We start from the raw sequence: 21,399 nt of genomic DNA, 5'->3' as shown, positions 1-21,399 counted from the left end.
CTCCACACTCGTTGGACTACAGGAGTCCCTTTTTCCAGTTTCTCTGGTCAAAGGGGAAGATTACCTTTCAGTTATAAATGGCTGCATAGCGGCACTGCCACTACTGCCACCACCACTGGAGGACAGCCTCATGATTGGGGCCTGCGCTGCTGTCCCACCAGAAAAATAAAACCAAACTATAAAACAGAAAGAAAATGGTGATTTTCTGCACAGTCTCCTTATGCAGGGGTCCTCCTTTCCAGTTCTCTGACCATACACAGAGGAAGAGGGGTTTTCTCTTAGAGCTTTTTCTGCCTGGATCCATTGTGGGGATCAAGAATAGGAAAGTCCCTAGAGTCCAAGCCAGGAGATAAAGGATGGTAGGTGGAAGGGAAAAGGAAACTCACTGCTATCAGTCACATGTCCAGTTTTGACCTCCTTCCCCAAACCTCCTGTGATTATTTACTCTATATAGAGATCTCAGATAGTTGCTTTATGTATTCTTTTCAAAGTTTTTAGTTGTAATCAGTAGGAGAGATAGGCTGTGTTTCCTCCATCTTAGCAGAACCAGAACCACAAAATTTCCAGAAATAAAACCCTAACATTTATAGTCAACTGATTTGTGACAAAGGTGTCAAAGCAATTCAACAGGCAAAAAAGAGTTCTTTCAACAAATACTGCTGGGACAATTGGATATCCATATGCAAAATAAATAGATGAAACTTTGCCTCACACTGTATGCAAAAGCCAACTCAAAACGGATCACAGATCTAAATGTAAAACCAAATATTATAAAACTTTTAGAAGAAAACACAGGAGAAAATCTTTGTGACCCTGGGTTAGGTTAGAAAAGATTTCTTGGATATGATACAAAAAAAAAAAAAAAGAACTGAACTTCATCAAAATTTAGAACTTTTCAAAGAGCACTACTTAGAAAGATGGGCCACAGACTGAGAAAAAGTATTTTCAGATCATATATTTAATGAGAGATTTGTATCCAGATTTTTTTTTTTTTAAATCACCTCCTACAACTCAACAGTGAGAAACAAACAATATAAAACTGGGCAAAAGATTTTAAAAGACATTTCATCAACGATATACAAATGACTAATAAGCACATGAAAAGATACCCAACATCATTAGTCAATAGGGAACCACAATGAGATACTGCAACATAATTCTAGAATGGCTATAATCAAAAAGACTGACAATACCAAATGTTGACAAAGATGCTGACAAACTGGCCTCCTGTCCATTGCCACTGGGAATGTAAAATGATACAGCCACTTTTTCTTTAAAAGTTACTCATATGACCTAGCAATTCCACTCTTAGGTATCAACCCAAGAGACTTTAAAACATATGTCAACACAAAGACTTCTATGCAAATGCTCACAGAAGTATTATTCATAATAGCCCCAAACTGGAAACTATCCAAATGTTCGTTAACTGGTTAACAGATCAACAAAATATTATCCATACAAGAGAATACTATTCAGTCATGAAAAGGGGAAAAAAACTGATATGGAGGAAACTCAAAAACATGCTAAGTGAAAGAAGTCAGAAATGAAAGAGTATATACTGTATAATTCCATACATATGAAAATTTCAGAAAAAGCAAATCTGTAGATTGTGCTATAATAAAGAGTATATCTGCACTCTGTTCCCAGTTCCTGATACACAGCTTGAAACACCTTTGGAATTTCCTGAGTGACAGGAGTGTCTGTTATGCTAATGAAGTGATTCATAGTGTTAGGATCAGGACTGAGCACCAGAAAGACCAACCACATCATTTAACACAAATCCTCTCTTTTCTGATCTGCCACATCCCTACTGAACCACCACAAACAATACTTGTCTCTACATAGCAAACTCATCTATTGAGAACACAGCCAAGAGTCAACAAAGAAAGGAAAAAATGATGTACAAACAAAATGGTAAAAATTATATTTGGACACACGTATGTGTAAAAAATTGAATTTCTTTGGAAATTCAAAATGTTTAAATTACTTGCTGCTGAACTCACCCCAATACTACACACAAAATTCCTGTGGTATGCTTTGTACAAAGAAACATTTTCTGTATGTCTAAAGACTTTATTTTTAAAAGAGGGCCTGCATTTTTAATGCTCTCAACCACATTTAGCTATATAATCAAAGTAGGCAAGTTTCAGTTCAGTGGGGAGGTAGTTGGAACTGGCCTTACCCATGTGGAAATAATTGCTTTCCTGGCCTAAAGCTCTTCCTATTAGGATCAAAACAAACTGATGTTATCTTAAGAACCCTTCCAATTTTTGAAAAATAAAACCTAAGTGTTCCATAGTTCCAGATATTATCCAGATATTGTTTGTTTTGTTTAAGGACAAAATTATGGCACATTTATTTTTGTATTTAAATCAAAAGCAGAGTTATTATTATGAAGAAAGTCAGGGCATTTTGAAAGATAATTATCTCAGTATAGAAAGGCACATACAGAATTGGTATAGACAAGGCCACCAAGCTTAAACACTGTGATCTGATGTTTTTAAAACCTTACTTTGGCCCTTGGCCTTCTTTGCACCAGAATTTTCCAAATAAACTGTTCACCAAGAATATGAAATAATGCCACAGCACATAACATGATGAGCCATTTAAAGTAGATTTAGTAACAAAGACAAAATATTCCAGGAAGAATAAAATATAAATTCTGAAGCCCAATGTTTTACAATGCCACTGGCATGGATTCTAAATTTTCTAAGCACCTGCCAAAATATAACATGTTGTTTTGTTTCATGGAATTGGAAAACTGAAAAAAAAAATATGAAGATGTTACTTAGACCAGTCTTCTGCCTCTGGCACTACCTATACCATCCAGATTGATGGCTAATAAGAAATACAACTTTTATAAAATGAGCAAGATGGCAGACCTACAACCTCTTTGAAGTCTCTTAATGTTGCGCCACCTTGAAATCATGACCAGTGGCTCCAGTTATCTCAAACTTTCTGTCCTGCAAGCAAAACTCATTTCTTCCCACCTCATCAGAGATAGGTTTGGGACTTCTTTGTATACACCTTGCTTATTATAAATACTCCCTAGGCCTTAACCTTTTTCTAGATCCTTTTCCATAATTATTTCGTTTCTCCTTCTCAGGATGTTATCCATTTTCCCCATATGTGTTTTTTTGTTTTTTTTTTAAAGCTATATTCTACTTGCTTCTTGAAAGGAAAAACATCATAATAACTTTTCTAGGCTAAATTCTAATAGATTACAGTCATCTGTCAGTATCCTTGGGGGATTGGTTCCAGAACCACCACGGATACCAAAATCCACAGATGCTCAAGTTCCTTAAATAAAATGGCCCTAGTACAGTCAGCCCCACATATATGCGGATGCAGAAACCATGGATACTGAGGTCCAACTGTATTGGTATGGTTTATCAACATGTTTAGAATGAGGAAATCACTCCCAGAAGAACAAAACAATAAACTCGCAGACATTATTTGTGAACACTCTAAAGTGGTCAGAATTCTTTTTTTTTTTTCCCTTAGTGATATGGCGATATGAGAGGAAACTAGTCAAGTTAAAAAAGAGTATATTTCAATGGCAATAGTCTTGTGTAAAGTATCTTAATATTTTCTTCCTGATAAAATACAATACATAAATCAGAGGTCTTATCACAGAAGAGATAATCCAATTTTCCTTAACAGGGTCAACTGAGCCTTGGTCTGCATTTCTGGGAGGTCAGTGTCTAGTCATTCTCAATGGGAATTTTGCCCAACTAAGACTTAGAATTATCTTGGAATTATCTAAGTTTTCACTACATAATGACTTTACTCTGTTTTTTTAATAGGATTCTTATGTCTATTTGTATATGTCATTTTCTACCATTGCACTTCCCCTTGCTATATTTATTCTACATATAGAAACAAAATCATGATCAACAGAATTGGATTGAGTAGTGCACTTAAAGTCTGTAACTAAACATATACTGTGTATTACTGAGCTACTGGCACTAGACAGCAGAGGGCACTGGTAATATATGCTGACCCAAATATCTTGAGTCCCATATGATCATTTAAAAGTACCAGTAACATTGCTATTAGCATAGCTATGGACCCAAAATATCTGTCTTTCATTACCAACTGTTAGTTCACACTCTGTTATAAATAACCACAATCCAGAGATGCCCATATACTCACTCCAATATAGAAAATACTTCGTCATATTTAATTAAATAACAAATAGCTATCATTTAATACAGGCTAAATCCTAACAGGCTTATTTTGTGTTATTATGCTAGCTGCTTTATAAATTTATTTCTCACAGAGTAATATATGAAGTAGATGCTTTTATTCCTAATTAAAGAAGCCGATGCTGTATGGCAAGGTCCTAAGTGGCAGGTTTATGGACTCAGCCACTGCTGAGAGCTTAAACCATATTAGCCTTATTTATAGTTAAAACCCAGCACTTAGCATAGTCCCTGGCACTCAATTAATATTTAGGGAAGAAAGAGCGGGGAAGGGACTCTAGATCTGATAACAGTGCCACGTGTCACATCTGCCTTTAAGATGCTCTTAATAAGTATTTGCTCATTTGATTAGATTTTACAAGCCACTAGTTACTGGCATAGTACTAGGCACTAGGCCTCAGAGACTTCACTGTAAGAAGTACTAATACTTTGTTTATTAAAGACATATATTTCCTCAGGTGGTATTAAAAGATAAATAGTGTAAAAAATTTAATTGAGAAAAAAACAGATACAATTTTAAAAATATAAATAAAAGTTTACTTCTAGGTTTCCTTATATAAAGAGTTTGCATTCAAAAAAAGAAAATACTTGGTTTAAGTATCGTATTAAACTGAATATAATTTTTTTTTTTTTTTTTTTTTTGCGGTACACGGGCCTCTCACTGTTGTGGCCTCTCCCCTTGCGGAGCACAGGCTCCAGATGCGCAGGCTCAGCAGCCATGGCTCACGGGCCCAGCCGCTCCGCGGCATGTGGGATCTTCCCAGAGCGGGGCACGAACCCATATCCCCTGCATCGGCAGGCAGACTCTCAACCACTGCGTCACCAGGGAAGCCCTGAATATAATTTTTAACATAATTTCAACAGTGTTAGAGATATATCTTAGCATCTTAATAGTGAATTAACTTTGTGACTAAGAGTAAATATTATATATGTAAATTTCATAGACTCTTCAAGTATTCCTTAATTCATGAAAATAGTTGTTAAAAATTATATCATTGTATTATGAACTTCATGATTTGGGGATAATATAGCCCTAGTATTTATATATACAAAGATATTTATGATTATACTTATCTTAAACTGAGGGCCTCACTGCAGCAATCACAAAAATGAAATATTCTTTATGACTTATTTAAAAAGCATGCTCCAGAAAGGCAAAAAAAGGTTTCCATTCTAATAAAACATACAGAATACCTAATACCATGCAGTAACATAAAACAAAAGTAAATACTGTGTCTAATCCCACATCCATCTTTCCAAAACATCAACAAACCATGCTACCGTGTTCTACTTTATATATAAAAATCTTTAAATACACCTCAGATTTCTTTGTTATTTCTTTATCTGTTTTGTCTAACTCAAATTGTACATTCCCTGAGTTCACAGAAGACATAAGATTGAAAAATACTTCTCTAAAACAGTAATTTACAATAGTGGGTAAGCATTAAAATCAGTAGATGCTTTAATAAATACAGATACTGGAGCCCTAGGCTAGACCTAATGGACAAAGTCTTTGGGACAAAATCAGTAGATGCTTTAATAAATACAGATACTGGAGCCCTAGGCTAGACCCAATGGACAAAAACCTATAGTTTACAGAGCTCCATGGGCAATTCTCATGCACAGTCAAGGCTGAGAACCACAAAAAAGAAATGCTATACAAAGCTGCGTAGAAGCAGAAAATGTTAAAGCTGAATAGGGCTTCCCTGGTGGCGCAGTGGTTGAGAATCTGCCTGTCAATGCAGGGGACACAGGTTCGAGCCCTGGTCTGGGAAGATCCCACATGCCACGGAGCAAACTAGGCCCGTGAACCACAACTACTGAGCCTGCGCGTCTGGAGCTTGTGCTCCGCAACAAGAGAGGCCGCGACAGTGAGAGGCCCGCGCACCGCGATGAGGAGTGGCCCCCGCTCGCCGCAACTGGAGAAAGCCCTCGCACAGAAACGAAGACCCAACACAGCCAAAAATAAATAAATAAAATAAATAAATAAAATTTTAAAAAAAGAAAAAAAAAGCTGAATAGGACCTTAAAGATCATTTAATCAACTCATTTTCCAAAGTATGAATTTGAAATCGTGAGATGGTAAGTAAATTGTCCAAGATCATATAGCTAGCTATTAATGCCAGGAAGAGAACCAGGTCTACTGGCAGGCAGCCTAGTGCTCTTTACATCACACAAGGCTGCCTTCTCCACTTGCGAAGAAGAAATAGTATTCATTCTTGATTATACCACAAGATTAAACAGCATCATAGCATTCATATAGCAAATTCTCAGGGAAATGTGATTTAAAAAAAAAAATACTATCTCCTTTGGAAAAAATGGTGATAAAAGGATCTAAACTGGAAAGCTGTTCTGATGTATAAAAGAGCTGAGTAATTATAAGGTGCCTGGAAAAGGCACTCAACAAATGTTACTCCCTTTCAACACCACAACCTCCTCCCCCTTCCTTTTTGATTCTACATCAAGACATCTCTCCCAGCTCTCAACTATGTCCCTTTTTATATTGTTTCTCCTAATTGGCAATGCCCTTTGACCTCTTCTTCAATGATGCTCATAAATTTCTCCAAGGCCCAGTTTAAGATGTACCTTCTAAGAAATCTTCTGAACTAACTTACCCTATTCTAATTATTGTTTCGTCCTTCATTATCTAAATTGCTTATACTTTTAAATCATATACTTGCTTATACCCTTCTTTTGAAGCTTTGTAATTGTAATTACTTCCTAGTTGCTTTATACGTTTTTATTTTCTTCCATAATTAGAATATAAGCTATCAGTGGACTAGAATATAAGCTCCCCAAAGACAAGGATATTGGTCTGTTTTGTTTACTGATAGATCGCAGGCACCTAAAACAACATCAGGAACATAGAAGGTGCTCAATAAATACTTGTGGTGACTGAACAAACAGGCAAAGATTATTTTTTCTTCTATTCATGAATCTCTCCAACATAAAGACACAGATATGAAACATTAAACATTCTGAAAAAAATGAAGATAGATATGCTTGTACTTTAGAAAATTCACAGAATTTTTTAAAATTAATAAAGCTATAATAGATGAATCAACTCACTGGCTACAAGAAATCATTTAGCTTCTTCATTACATACTCTCAGTGATTCAATGGATATATAGTGGCAGCTGATACACAGAAGGTAAAGGCTTTAATTAAGACCTAGAGTTTGAAATCCCCTGCCTATGGTAAAGAACTGCTTAACTTTGTTCTCTTTTAAAACTCTGAATTAAGAAGACTCTAACAAAAAAACACTAATTTCTGGATTATTCAGGTTTCAAGTTATATAAAATAACAGTACATAATTTTTCTAATACATAAATTTAAGAGAGCAACTTTATCTTTTTAACAAACAACTTGTTTCACTCTATATATACATAAGTACCTGGAAGGCTGAAAACAGGATTGTACCTTTCTTGAAAATATTTTAAAAGTACAATTTTTGAGCCAAGCACATTCAATAACTATTTTTGATAGTGATAATTTTACAAGTTAGCCTTCCCAAATAAGGAAACACATTAACTCTGCCCAATATTACATTAACAACCTAAATGGGAAAAGAATTTGAAAAAAGAACAGATACCTGTATATGTATAACTGAATCACTTTGCTGTACACCTGAAACTAACACATCGTTAATCAACTATACTCCAATGTAAAATAAAAAGTTAAAAAATAAAAAAATTTTAATTTAAATTTTAAAAATTCTGCCACCCCAAAATTACCTGCTTTTTAGCTTATGTAATTTAATCAAAATAAAAAAAATCCAGCTACCCTATATATAGGACTGTACAAAGAATACATCAACATGGTTAGGCATTCAGTGACAAAACAGAATTGTGAAGGGTCAATATTTTTTTCTATTCCTTTTAAGCCATATACCTCTACACATATGAAAAGATAACAGTGATAATCAGAATGCATTAAAAAACATGGCTGATTACATAATCTCAGAGGTCTTAGCTACTATGCTGTTGGTATTTTTCAACTGTCCAACTATAGGACAATTGAATGATTAGAAAACTCTAGTCTAAGTAAGTGAATTACATTGAGGGAGATTATATTGTACAGTGGAATGAATGGGCCTTTGGAGTCAGACTGGGGTTCATATCCCAAGTCTTTCATCTCCTACCTCTTTGATCACAGGCAAAATGTTTAACTTCTCTGAGACTCAGTTTATCTACAAAATGGGCATAATAATTTCTCCCTTGCAGAGTTATGATGAAGATTTAAAAAGACAGTGTATCATTCCTTTGCTTAAATCCTCCAATGATTCATTATAACTTATAAAATAAATTTCAAACTCCTTCAAAAACTACGTTCTTCCTTTCAGAGAAAGGAACCATGTTTTCTGATCTCAACATTTCTTAAAATATGCAAGCAGAAGTGTCCAATAGGTAGACAAAATATAGGCTTAAAGCAGGAACACAAAGAAGGGAAGACAACAGACAAGCAAAGTTCAGCATCATCAAGCACCCAGATCACAAATTTACTCAGACTGCTATCTTTGTAATCTGGATATACCAGTCTTTATTCCTCCTACCTAATATCACTGTCATGGGGTTACTTATTAATCCCTGCTTAACGGAGATTTTCGCAGTAATGAGCTAAAATAATTTTTCAAATAACCCTCGGACAAGTAAACTCTTTACCACTCTCCTCCCTTAGCATATCACAAGTTTTCTAACATTACAAATATGGTGATTTCAGCTTCTGTTTTAAGTAGTCCATTAAATTGTTAACCTTTGCGTTTATCTCCTACTTCTAAAGTAATTCTTTATTATTGGCCGGACACTAAAATTTAGGACGTTCCAAGTGTAAGCTGGACTCTAGCTACTTACTTCCAGACTCAACCTTACCTCTCTTTCAGGTTTTTCTCCCACGTATTGATGCCACTGTTTCCTCCACCAGAGAGTAAGCTCCTCTAAAGGTGGAAACCATATTACATCATCTATTCCCATAGCACTTAGCCTACCATCTCCAAAAAATCTATGCCACTTGCATTTACACATATTCAATAATTTCTTTGTTTTGTTTTGTCTTAATTCTCTATTTCCTAAAAGTCAAATAACTAAAACTAATTTGTGGTCTATCCTAGCTACCATTTACTGAATATTTCACTATGTATCCCTCTGTATTTTTTTAATCTACAAAATATCATCATATTTTATCAACTCTAAAATATCATAGACTTAATTTTAGAGGTGTTAAAATGTGAAAAATAGTAAATGGTGACTGTGAAGCGCCACTGATTAGAAGACATATTCCATTTTCAGAGATCTTAAAACACAAGGAAAAAGTGTACAAGAGAGTGCTTATAAACTCTGTCCTACATTAATACCTGTTAAACAGGTTAGTTACCTGTTGCAATCCCCAGTAATTGGGGGAGAAATGGATCCAAAGCCAGCTGCTTTAACTACTTCCTCTCCATTAAGTAAAATATGTACATATGCAATATGTGTTGATATGCTCAGAAGACTACCTGCAAAACTGTCTTGCATACATTTACTTCCCCAAACTTTTTATAAAAGAAGATAAAGTTCAAAAGTTCACTGACCACCTCCATGAAAAATTTCATAGTAATAACTAAAATCTAAAATTCATTTAGACACATTTTAGGCAAATAAATATGTCTGACTTTATTAATGGGAATGTTTTCTTCTCTCAAAATGGCACCACATACTGTAGTTTGTTGAGAATACAAAGAGATGAGTTAAGTATTTTTTCATAGACAAAATATATATTACAAATTAATACCAAAGAAATTTGCCAATATATGTACAATTAAACATTTAAAGGCATATAATTTCCAAATGACTGTGCATTTTCACCTAACAAGCAGATATATTGACTGATAAATTTTATAATCACACAATAATACAGTTTCAAGTGTTTAGGGTATTGAATTATATATATATTACATTAAATAACACAGAACTTGATTCCAGAATAAAAAGCACTGTATTTTATCCATAAATATTTGCTAGTAGGATAGAAAAGGGAACATGGCAATGTGACATTATATTCAACCTCAACCTAAGGATATCTTAGTAAGAGAGTGAATAAAGAAAAAGCAGACAGAGTGGTAATTAGGCCAGTAATAATTTGGTAATGTAAATTTATTTCAGGTAGATTTTTTTTTTTTAAGAATTGGTAGGAATATTTAGAAAAGTCTAAACTTAGACTCTATCATAATTGAGCCTCAACTATAAGAAAGAACAGATTAAATTCCATTTCTCTCCCTCCCTTCGCCCTTCCTTCTGTGATAAATATCAACATTTCAAATTATTTTATGCTAGGAAAGAAGTATCACATCTGTAGAACATAAAATAGGAAGAAAGAAAGAAGTATGGGATTATGTTCAATAAATAGATATATATTTGCAGAAGTTATTATTAAATGTCATTTTTTTTAAGAGTGAAAACAATTGGTAACCAAAGATTAAAAGGCTCAGAAATTTATATTCAACACAAGATCTGGTTCTAACATGACTTAACTGAAACAGATTTGTAGATGAGATTTACTCAATACTTTGTACATCAGGTATTCTCAATTTGTTAAAAAAGTATACTATGAATTAAGAAATAATAATTGTATCAAAATTCTCATCTTACTTCTCCATTTCTTAACGTTGTGATGGTTCCTCTTGCTACACCCATTCTAAATAGTGTTTCTGTGGCCTGTGAATGTAAAAAAAGCAAAACTATATCATCTATAATCTGTATTCAACTGTACATCCCAACCCCAAAATGCAAAACATTCAACACTATTACATTTTTTAGGAACTTCTAGAGAAGCATCAATAAGGCACAATAAGCTCTACATTATACTCCAGAAATATCATTTTCAGAACATTTTAATGCTATAAAGAGCCCAAATTGAAATATTTCAAAAGTTATTTAGATCTGCTATTATCACTCAACGCCTATATTTTAAATTAGCACACTTAAATAAGTTTAAAACTTAGTTTGGTTAACAAAGATTAAATAAAACTTTAGTACTGGAATTCAATTCAGAAATTATCATTTATTCTGATTTTTAGTTTCCATCTGATTTCAGTCCAAATCACTTGACTGGTACTGAAATACTGACAGAAGACGAAGTAATTCAGTGATGTCACATATTAAATAACACCTGAAAAGACTTAATGCTTTCTATACACTAACAATGAACAATTCTAAAAGGAACTTAAGAATTTTATTTATAATAGCACCAAATATATATATATATATATATAAATAAAAGACAGGAATAAATTTAACCAAAGAAGCAAAAGGCTTGTTCATTGAAAACTATAAAACACTGCTGAAAGAGATCCAAAAACATATAAATAAATGGAAAGACATCCTGTGTTCATGAAGTGGAAGATGTAATATTGTTAAGGTGTCAATACTATTCAAAATGATCTATAGAGTCAATGCTATTCCTACCAAAATCTCAATGACTTCTTTATAGAAATACAAAAATCCATCCTAAAATTCATATGGAACCCAAAAGACCCCAAATAGCCAAAATAACTTTGAAAAAGAGGAACAAAGTTGGAGGACTCACACCTTCTGATTTCAAAACTTACTTTAAAGCTACAGTAATCATAAAGATAACTCATAAAGACAGACATATAGGCCAATGAAATAGCAGAGAGCCTGAAACAAACCCTTGTATATGGTCTAATGATATTCTATAAAGGTACCGAGACCATTCTGTGGAGAAAGGACAGTCTTCTTAACAAATGATGCTGGGAAAATACCTGCAAAAGTATGAAGCTGAACCCCTACCTTATACCATACACAAAAATTAACTCAAAAGTGATCAAAGACTAAATGTAAGAGTTAAAACTATAAAACTCTTAGAAGAAAACACATTGTTTTCCATTCATGATTCGGTGTCTGATGAGGACCTGCTTCCTGGTTACTATAGATGATTTTACATGACTATCTTGTTTGTATCCTGACATGGCAGAGAACAAAGAGAAGCAAGCTCTCTCTGCACTCTTACAAGGGAACTAATCCCATTCATAAGGGCTCCTCGTCTAATCCTAATTACCTCCCAAAGGCCCCACCTCGTAATACCATAACACTGTGGGGAGAGGGTTTTGACATGAATTTTGGGGAACACAAATATTCAGTCCATAACAGGAGTATTCCAGTCAGAATGGGCAGTAAGTACAAAGACCAGTAGGTAGGATCATGTTTGGTATGTTCAAGGACAAGTAAGATGGCACATGAGGCTGAAAGAAAAAGATTACATGAGAATCTGATTGAGAAAAGAGAAGATGCAAGCTCCTCTGTTCAATATGTCTTTTATTTTTCAATCTGGTATAAGAGGAATGCATTTCCAACCTTTATTAATCGAAAATATAATTCAAAGCATGCACTACTAAACAAATTTTTAAGAATTAGTATATGAACAACAAAAAAAGAGAGAATTTAAATGTAAAAAGTGAATGCACATCTAAAGAAATGCAGAGTGAAGAAGGGATAAGAAACTAGAGGAAGCTGTAAGGAAACTGATGTATGTGTACAAAATCAGTGTGATCAGTGTAACATAAATAGCAGTGTAAACATATTAATTTAGTTATAAGGAAGCAAATAACAGAAGAAGTAAGGAAAAAGTTACAAGTAGCTGCCTCTGGGTTGTGGGACTCAGGCAGTGGAACAAGTAAATAAGAGTACTACTCTTTTTCTACTAGTTTGCAGCATACTATTTGACGGTTTAAACTACTTGTAAATCCTTGATCAAAACTTTTTTTTTAACTTTTAAAGGAACAAGTAATCCCTAGTATCCAGTTCTGCAAAGAGGTCAAATACTTTACAATTTTAATAGAGTGGTATATGTAAGAACATAGTTGAGGACTGAATAAGAGGATATAAAGTCAGTGTTAAGAGTCAACTCTTTCAAAAAGTTTCACAATAAAAGTGAGGAATGAGACTGAGTTGTTGCCAGGAAGAGCAGAGTTGAGAGAAAATTGACAACAGGATATTTTGAGGATAAAAGACTTAGACAAGTTTTTAATGGCTTAGTAGAAGTAGTCAGTAAGATGGAAGAAGTTACAGGAAGGATAATGGATCCTGACTGAAGAGCATTCCTGCAGAAGACGGTTAAGAGCACACAGAGCAATCTGTTAGCTATGTTACATGGGAGATGGTCCAGATATAGGCAAATGCTTTCCTTCCCTCTCCCTTTCCCTCTCTGAATTAGGAGACAGGATTAGAAGAAGGAGGGGCGTGGGGTTGGTGTTTGATATCTACATGCTGTTAGAAAATAAAAAAACTTTTAGGACAAACACTGCTAAATTTGTGATTGCAGCGCAACATGAATATGATTCCAATGCATAATTCACAGAGAGCTAAAATAGGCCACTAATGGGGAGGAAGAAAGGTTATTCACATATGCAAACAAAAAACAAGCGATAAATGAATGACTTTGCTATGACAGAATTTTACTAAAGCATATACAGCTAGATGTTGAAACAATTATTTACAGAAATCTTTATTAAAGGAAAAGAATTTCTCACCACTGATACACTGCATTTTTTTCTATTCTTAATGATAGGTACATTAAATTACATCTTCCATCTTCCTGTTTCTTTTTAAACCTTATTTAATCTAGTGATGTGATTAAGAGTCCTCAGCTAGGTCAGGTTAGTTACTGTATATATTTGAGGACCAAAAGGGGAAAGGCAGAGGCAACAAGCACTTGGGATGAAATACACAACTTCTCCTCTAAACCACATCAAACTACTTAACTCTTTTGTGTCTCAAAAACCTGAGGCAGTTTGAAGATCTAAATCTTCTTCTGCACTTTCTCCAGTAGGAAAAGAATACCAAATTCAATCTTTTGTTTCCAACTAAATTGATTTATTTCATGAGCTCTTCCCAGCAACACGTTTAAGGACTGTCTCATTCTAACAGCACTCTGTCAGTTCAGCTCAGCTTCCTTTGATTCTATAGGAAAGCACTGGAGTGAACAACATTCTTTTGACCTCTACTAAAGAGATTGCTTTTAATTTACTTGTTACCCAAACAACGACTAACAAGTATCCAAAACAATGAGATACAGGGCTAATGCTCAGCATTTGTAAATTTACCACCAGCAAACTCTTCATTGAAATTTGCCTCTCCTTGAGTTTTGATAACAACTAAAATGATTAATACTAAAAACATTCATTAAACATCTGTCACTGGCAGGGAAAAAACCATATGTAGGTCCTCAGTTAAAAACAGGTTATCAAGAGAGACTGCTTTTAAGTAGAGTGTTAGATAAAAGTGACTTAGGAGACATGAAATCTAGAGGTAAGAAATGCAAAGTTCTGGACTGGATCCTTGTGTTTGTGTGTGCAAATCAAAAAAGAGCCAGAAGGATATACAATGAATTGACAACAGTACTAATCTCTGAGTGGTTTTATTTATTTTCTAATGTTCCATCATGCATATATACTGTTTGGTAACAATAAAAAGAAAAGTAACAATTTTTGTACACTAAAAGATAAAACAGAATTTTGGAACAACATAAAATGTTATAATACAAGCAATACAACATTGAGTAGCTCCCAAAGTGAAAATAATCAAAAGTCAATAGAGACTCATGTTATTATAGTTTAATGCTTTTTAATGCATTAAATCAACACAAAATAAGTAAAATTAACAAGAAATATATATTTAATAGACTTTACCCTGAAAAGCAGTATGATTATAAAAACTTTAAAGCATCATATTAAAGAAAGACTTCATTGGGTTAATTTAACATGCAGTTTACAGATATAAATACAAAAGTTGTATTTAGCATATGTTTATTTCCTATTAGTCAAGCAACTAGAATTCTACTTATCTTATTTCCACTATTTACTATCTGGGCAACCTTAGGCAGGTCATTTAAACTCTCTAAGCTCTGACCTCCTCTGTAAAAAGGTGAAAGCTAATATCAACCTGTTTTCCTGTGGTGGTCAATGCAGGTGTTAACGTATGTGAAAAGCTCTGTAAAGAGCTAGATAAATGTAAAATACTGAATCCAAGGTCTAGTTTAGGACTTCCTGAGATGAAAAGATGTTTCAGAAATACTAATTTTTATGTATTCCCAGCGCCTTGCAAAAAATATAACAACATAGCGTAAAGATTAAGAATGCAGGTTTTAGAGACAGACTGTTTAGTTCAAATTCTAGCTTTGCCATTTGTAAGATGTGCGATCCAGACAAGCAACTTACTTCTTTGAGCTCATTAACAGAATAAGGATAACAACGGTATGGAACTCAAGGAAAAGTGTAAGTGCTCAATAAATGATAATTTTATTACTATTAATATCTCAAAGGAAATGCAGAATTCCATTTCTACCTTAAAAAGTGGTCATCAGATTGCAATTAAAAATTACATCAGATGGTAATGAAAAAGGTACTATATAAAACAGTCAACCACAATTAGCACATTATGCCATATGGCTATTTATTTATGCTGAAATTCTTGACAAGACAACCAGAGAAGAAGAAAACTTACATTATTTCAAGAAGATTAATTTAGCAAAAGTCTTCAGAAATCATATGCAATAGTCATTCCCCAGCTGTTTATCCTGGCCATAGAAGAAAAGAGATTTAAATACTAAGGCTTTTCAGCACCAGCTGCTTCCCTCTCTATGATGATAAAAATACAAAGTAAAAAATAGAAAAACTGAGCATTAGCTATCTGCTTCTCACTAAAGAAGCACTGCATGTTACAAATCTAGTCATATACTTTCAAAATACACAAACGCATTAGCATAGCAACCAAGACCTTTGTGAGGTCCGCAAACCACTCTCACTCTCTTTCCTCCAGGCAGCTGCCTACAGGCCACCCATTCCAGCTCATTAATTACAATTCATAACTTCAGGGCCCATGCACTGCAGCAGCTACAGCACAGGGAGCAAAACCTGAGAGAAACTCTTTCTAGTCAGAAAACAGGGAAGAGGGGTCCAAGTGAACCAGAGAATGTGTAGGGAATTAATCCCTGGTTCAGGGGAGGGGTTCTGTCTTTTTTTTTCTCTTGACTCTGCCCCAAGGACAGGCCCCAATTATAAGATGAAGCAGCACCAGTGCAGGTAGTTAAAACTGGAAAATAAATTCTGTTTTTCTGGGCAAAAGCATATGGAAAAGGGGACCTCTGGAGTCCAAAGAAGAAAGGAAGAATGCCCATTATCTTTTTCACTCTTTTCTCTATTCACTTTGTCCCAAAGGCAGAGCCTGAAGAGTGTGTGCAGCTGGGATAGCAGAGAAGGCAGCTACAACTCTGAGAGAAATCCTGTCTTTCTGGACAGAGGACCAGAAAGAGGAGACCCAATGAAGCAGAGAATAAAGAGGCAATCCCTGAAAGGAAGAGCTGGAAAAGGAAATCTCTTGACTAAATCTGTGTTTGAACTAGCACAAATACAGAGCTCACCCCTCACCAGCATACGCATGGAACAGACCCAAGTAGCAAAGCGAAGGCTTTCAGGGCAAAACTACAATTAAAACTACCACCCAAGTCCCAGCATGGCCCATGAGTGGCACACAGTCAGGACAGACGCAAAGCAGCATAGGAAAGGCAACTGACATTGGAGCTACTATCCACTGAAGACGAGACAGAACTTGCAGTCTGAATCTAATAGGGGACTGCTTACTACTAAAGAAAAAAAATAATGATAAATAAATAAATAATAATAAATGTTTAAAAGATCAACACTCTCCAGAGGAGTTTAACAGGATCCAGAGTCTCACAATCTGACATTCAAAATGTCAAGGACCGATCCAAAATTACTCAACCTGAAAAGAACAAAAAATCGTTACCACAGCTCAAAGAAAAGACAATCAGATGTTGGAATTACCAGACAGAGCCTGTAAAGGAGCTATTATAATTCCATGAGGTAAGGTTAAACACACTTGCAATGGACGGAAAGAGAAGTTCTCAGCAGAGAAACAGAAACTTTAAGAAGTGGAACTTCTGGAACTGAAAAATACAGTAAGAGAAATAAAAAATTCAGTAGACGGGGGCTCAACAGCAGAATGAAGAGAAAAGAAAAGAATCAGTGAACTTGATAAATAAATAAAGATTATCCAGTCTACAGGAGAGGAAAAAAGATTGAAAACAGAAACTGAGCAGAACCCCACAGACTTGAAGGAGAATAGCAAAAGACCTAGCATTTGTATTATCAGAAACCTAGAAAGAGAGGAAAAACAGATTGATATATGTTTCTCTATATATTGATATAGAGAAAATATATGAAGAATAGCTAAAAACTTCTGAAAGTTGGTGAGACAAACATTTACAGATTTAAGCTCAGTGAACCTCAAGTAAGATATGCACAAAGAAAACCATACCTAGACATACCATAAACAAAAATGCTGAAATCCAAATATAAAGAAAGGTTTTTGAAAGTAGCCAAAAAATATATATATATATGTATATATTATATAGTGGAACAACTATTAAAATGATTATGGATTTGCCATCAGAAACCATGGAAGCAAGAGGAGAAAATATCTTTTAAGGTTTTGAACTATAAACCCAGAATTCTATATCCAGCAAAAATATCCTTCAGGAATGAAGGCAAAATAAAGACATTCTCATGTAAAAGAGACTAAGAATCTGTCACCAGCAGAAATGCTTTAAGGAAATGCTGAAGAAGTTTCCAGAGGCTGAAGAGAAATAATCCTAGAAACAGATCCACACTGTATGTTCAATTGATTTTCTACAGAAGTATCAAGGTACATGGGAGAAGACTAGTTTTTTCAACCAATGGAGCTTTAACAATTGAATTTCTCCACTGAAATATATGAACTTCGACCTACACCTTACTCCGTACACAAAAACTAACTTAAAATGGAACACAGACTTAAATGCTGGTGCTCAAACCATAAAACTTATGCAAAAAAACACTGGAAAGAAACACTTTATAATTTGATTTAGGCAAATATATGATACACCGGGGGTAAAAAAGAATAAAACATTGAAGAAGAAATTCATTATGACAGTTACTATCCAAAGATGGCCACACTGATTTATATCCTATCCCACATGTACTTCTTAAAATGTGACACTGACTCTCCTCCATATGTCATATATTCCCTGCCCTTGAACCTGGGACCTTTGAAACTACTTTGGTAACTGTAACTTAAACGTAATGAGGCAGAAATGATGCTGATTTTTAAGGCTAAATCATAATGGGCAAAATGCATTCTGCCTGGTGTTCTCACTTTGTCTGAACATGCGCCTTTGGAGCCCTGAGCTACCAAGTAAGAAGTCCAACTACCTTTAAAAGGTAATTTTTACATAGTTTTTCACCATGCTAGAAAAACTATGTAAAAAGAGAGAGAGATGCCCCGGTTATTCCAACACACAGCTATTCAACTACTCCGAGCCAAGGTGCCGTTCATGTGAGTGAGTCTTCAGATGATTCCAGTCTTTAGCTTTCAAGATGTACCAGCCAATGTCAAGCAGAACAGTCATAGGCTATTCCAGGCAAGCCCTTCCCAAACTGCAGATTCATGCAAAGTAAATGCTATTGTTATTTTTAGCCACTAAACTTTGAGTAGTTTGTTACACAGCATCAGATAACTATACAATGATAAAAATGTGTCTTTAATAAAAATTAAAGGCCTTTTGCTCTTGACTCAACTGAGAAAATGAAAAAGCAAACCACAGACTCACAGAAACTATCTGCAAAAACATATCTGACAAACACTTGCATCCAGAATATATAAATAATTCTTACAACTCAAAAATAAGACATATAACCAAACAAATTAAAATGAGCAAAATATGTCAACAGACCCTTCATCCAAAGAAAAAAGATATGTACACACACACATATAGTATATTCATATGTAATATGTATGCATGCACATGTGTGTATATTGTGTATGTACATATACACTCATAAACACACAACATACATATACACGAATGGCCAAAAAGTCAACAAAAAGATGTTCAACATCATTAACTTTTACGGAAATGCAAATTAAAACCACAATTAGATACTACTATACATGCACAAGAATGGCTAAAAATACTAGAAGGAATAACAACAGCAAGCGATAGTGGGAATATGGAGCTACTAGAACTCTCATACGTTGCTGGTGGGAACACAAAATGGTACAGTCGCTTTGGAAAACAGCTGGTCAGTTTTCTAGGAAGTTAAACATAAACTTACCATAAGACCCAGCAATTCTATCCCTAGGTATCTACCAAAGAGAAATGAAAACATATGTCCATTTGTATGAATTGTAGAAAACCCAAAATTACAGTGACAGAGAGCATATCAGTGACTGCTTGGGACCCGAGAGATATGGGGGGAGGGAACTGACTGCAAAGGAAAAAGTGAGACTTTTTAGGGAAGAAATTCTGTTTGATTATGGTTGTAGTCACATAACTATAAACATCTGTCAAAACTCATCAAACTGTACACTTAAAACAGGTGATAATCATTAAATATAAAGCTGTTTAAAAAAAAAAAATGCACACCTGTCCCTCTCCCCAGAGCAGTTCCCAACTAACTGGTAACTTAATCATCACCAACCATTAGGAAAAACCTGGGTACTACTCTAATGACAAATTTTATAGGAAGAATACATACATGCTTTAGATACAGATTTCATCTTAAATTCATATAAACTGAGGGCACAGGTAGAGGTTGACCAAAGCAGAAGAAAATTAGCAATAACACTAAAGCCAACAATAAATGCAAGAGATGAATAATCTAGGAAAGATACAGTCTGTATGTCACACTCAGAGGAACACCTAGGGATCCAAGAAGAGTAAATTGTTATGAAAACTCCACATTCCATACAAAATTCTACATTATCACCATTTAGGAACCACTGCCTTATTATACACTTAACTTGATAATTACAGAAAATAAGTGCTATATATAAAACTGAGCAACTGACACACAAAAATCACCAATCTCACCTTCACTTACAGATGAATGTTCTTGTACCTGTGTTTTCCATCCACTATTTGCCCAAGCAGAAACTTGAGTCATCCATGAATCTTTCTTTTCTCTCAACAACCTATAATACTTGTTATAAGTAATATTTATTATAGCATTTTACTTATAATACTTATTAGAGTATAATACTTATTAGAGTAACTACCTATTCATCTAAAATCCTCACCAGACTATAGGCTATATTTCACTCATCATTATACCCCTAGCACCTAATGCCTCAGAAACACTTAATTGTTGAATGAATGCAAGAATTAAGAGCTAATGAATAAGTAGTTATTTGGACTATGTCAAGTAAGCACTTATTTATTGATAGTTTGGGGGTATGTGCTTTACCAAGGTGTGAACAAATATGTCCCAAACTATATTATAACAATTTCAGATGCTGAATGTATAACTCATTAACCTTTCATGTTAATGAAATCAACTTGATCTTTTTAGACAACACAAATGTCATAATCTGTTTTCATTCACTACACAGGAAATATGCATTACATATGGAGACAATGGACGTTAGCAATGGTTTTAAGGTTACAAAGAATGTTACTTCTGTTTATAGATGTGGGTTGGTTTAAGTTATCCAGAAATTTAAACAATAAGCAGATGGTTTGTTTCTAAATTGATAGCAGTCATCCGGCTCTAAAGAAGAGTGTACTTTTGTAAATACATGTTCTGTCATGTTCTATCCAATGTGACATGATGAAATAATGTACTATGTTATGTTCTGCTTTTCCTCTTTGAACATAATAAAACTTAAGAAACGTATGGATATTTTCCCCCCACAATGTTATCTTCTTAGACTTAGAGTCAAAACAAACTAAGAAAGGATAACAACAAACAAAAATAAACCCACAAATGCTGAGATTTAGAGGTAGATATCAATTCTGTTTCAAAACAAAATAAGAGTTGAGTCACTCAAGAGTTTTCTCAATCATTAAATGGTGATAATATTAAATATAATAATTGAGAGTGTTTAACTTAAAATTTGAGAGTGGGGAATAAAGAATTATATCTAAATTTGATTTTTTCATTTCATTAGCATATAAAATATTTTTAAGTAGGCAAGATTAGCATATGTAATAATCATTAGATGATTATACAACATCCCTCCCCCTTCCTTCAATTCCCTCCTCTATTCTAACAAGATGCTGATTTTGTTTAGGTAATCTACCTTCTTTTACAAGGCTATTAACTAAATCAGTAATGTCAATCCCATTCCTCTTGCCAGTGATTTTT

The 21,399-nt window shown here is 34.4% G+C and overlaps 1 protein-coding gene across 1 annotated transcript in view; it reads right to left on the bottom strand.

Moving 5' to 3' along the window:
- TMEM135 (transmembrane protein 135) overlaps positions 1–21,399 on the bottom strand; it is a 250,688-nt gene that overhangs the window by 135,580 nt on the left and 93,709 nt on the right. Inside the window, exon 5 of the mRNA XM_027083624.1 lies at positions 10,829–10,894. Coding sequence (XP_026939425.1) covers positions 10,829–10,894 — 66 coding nt within the window. The remainder of the gene's footprint in view (positions 1–10,828; positions 10,895–21,399) is intronic.

The sequence above is a fragment of the Aethalodelphis obliquidens genome, unplaced genomic scaffold (assembly GCF_003676395.1).
Source record: "Aethalodelphis obliquidens isolate GAN/ISIS:26980383/991018 unplaced genomic scaffold, ASM367639v1 scaffold50, whole genome shotgun sequence".
NCBI classification, from domain to species: Eukaryota; Metazoa; Chordata; class Mammalia; order Artiodactyla; family Delphinidae; genus Aethalodelphis; species Aethalodelphis obliquidens.
This window is presented reverse-complemented; position numbering and strand designations above follow the sequence as displayed.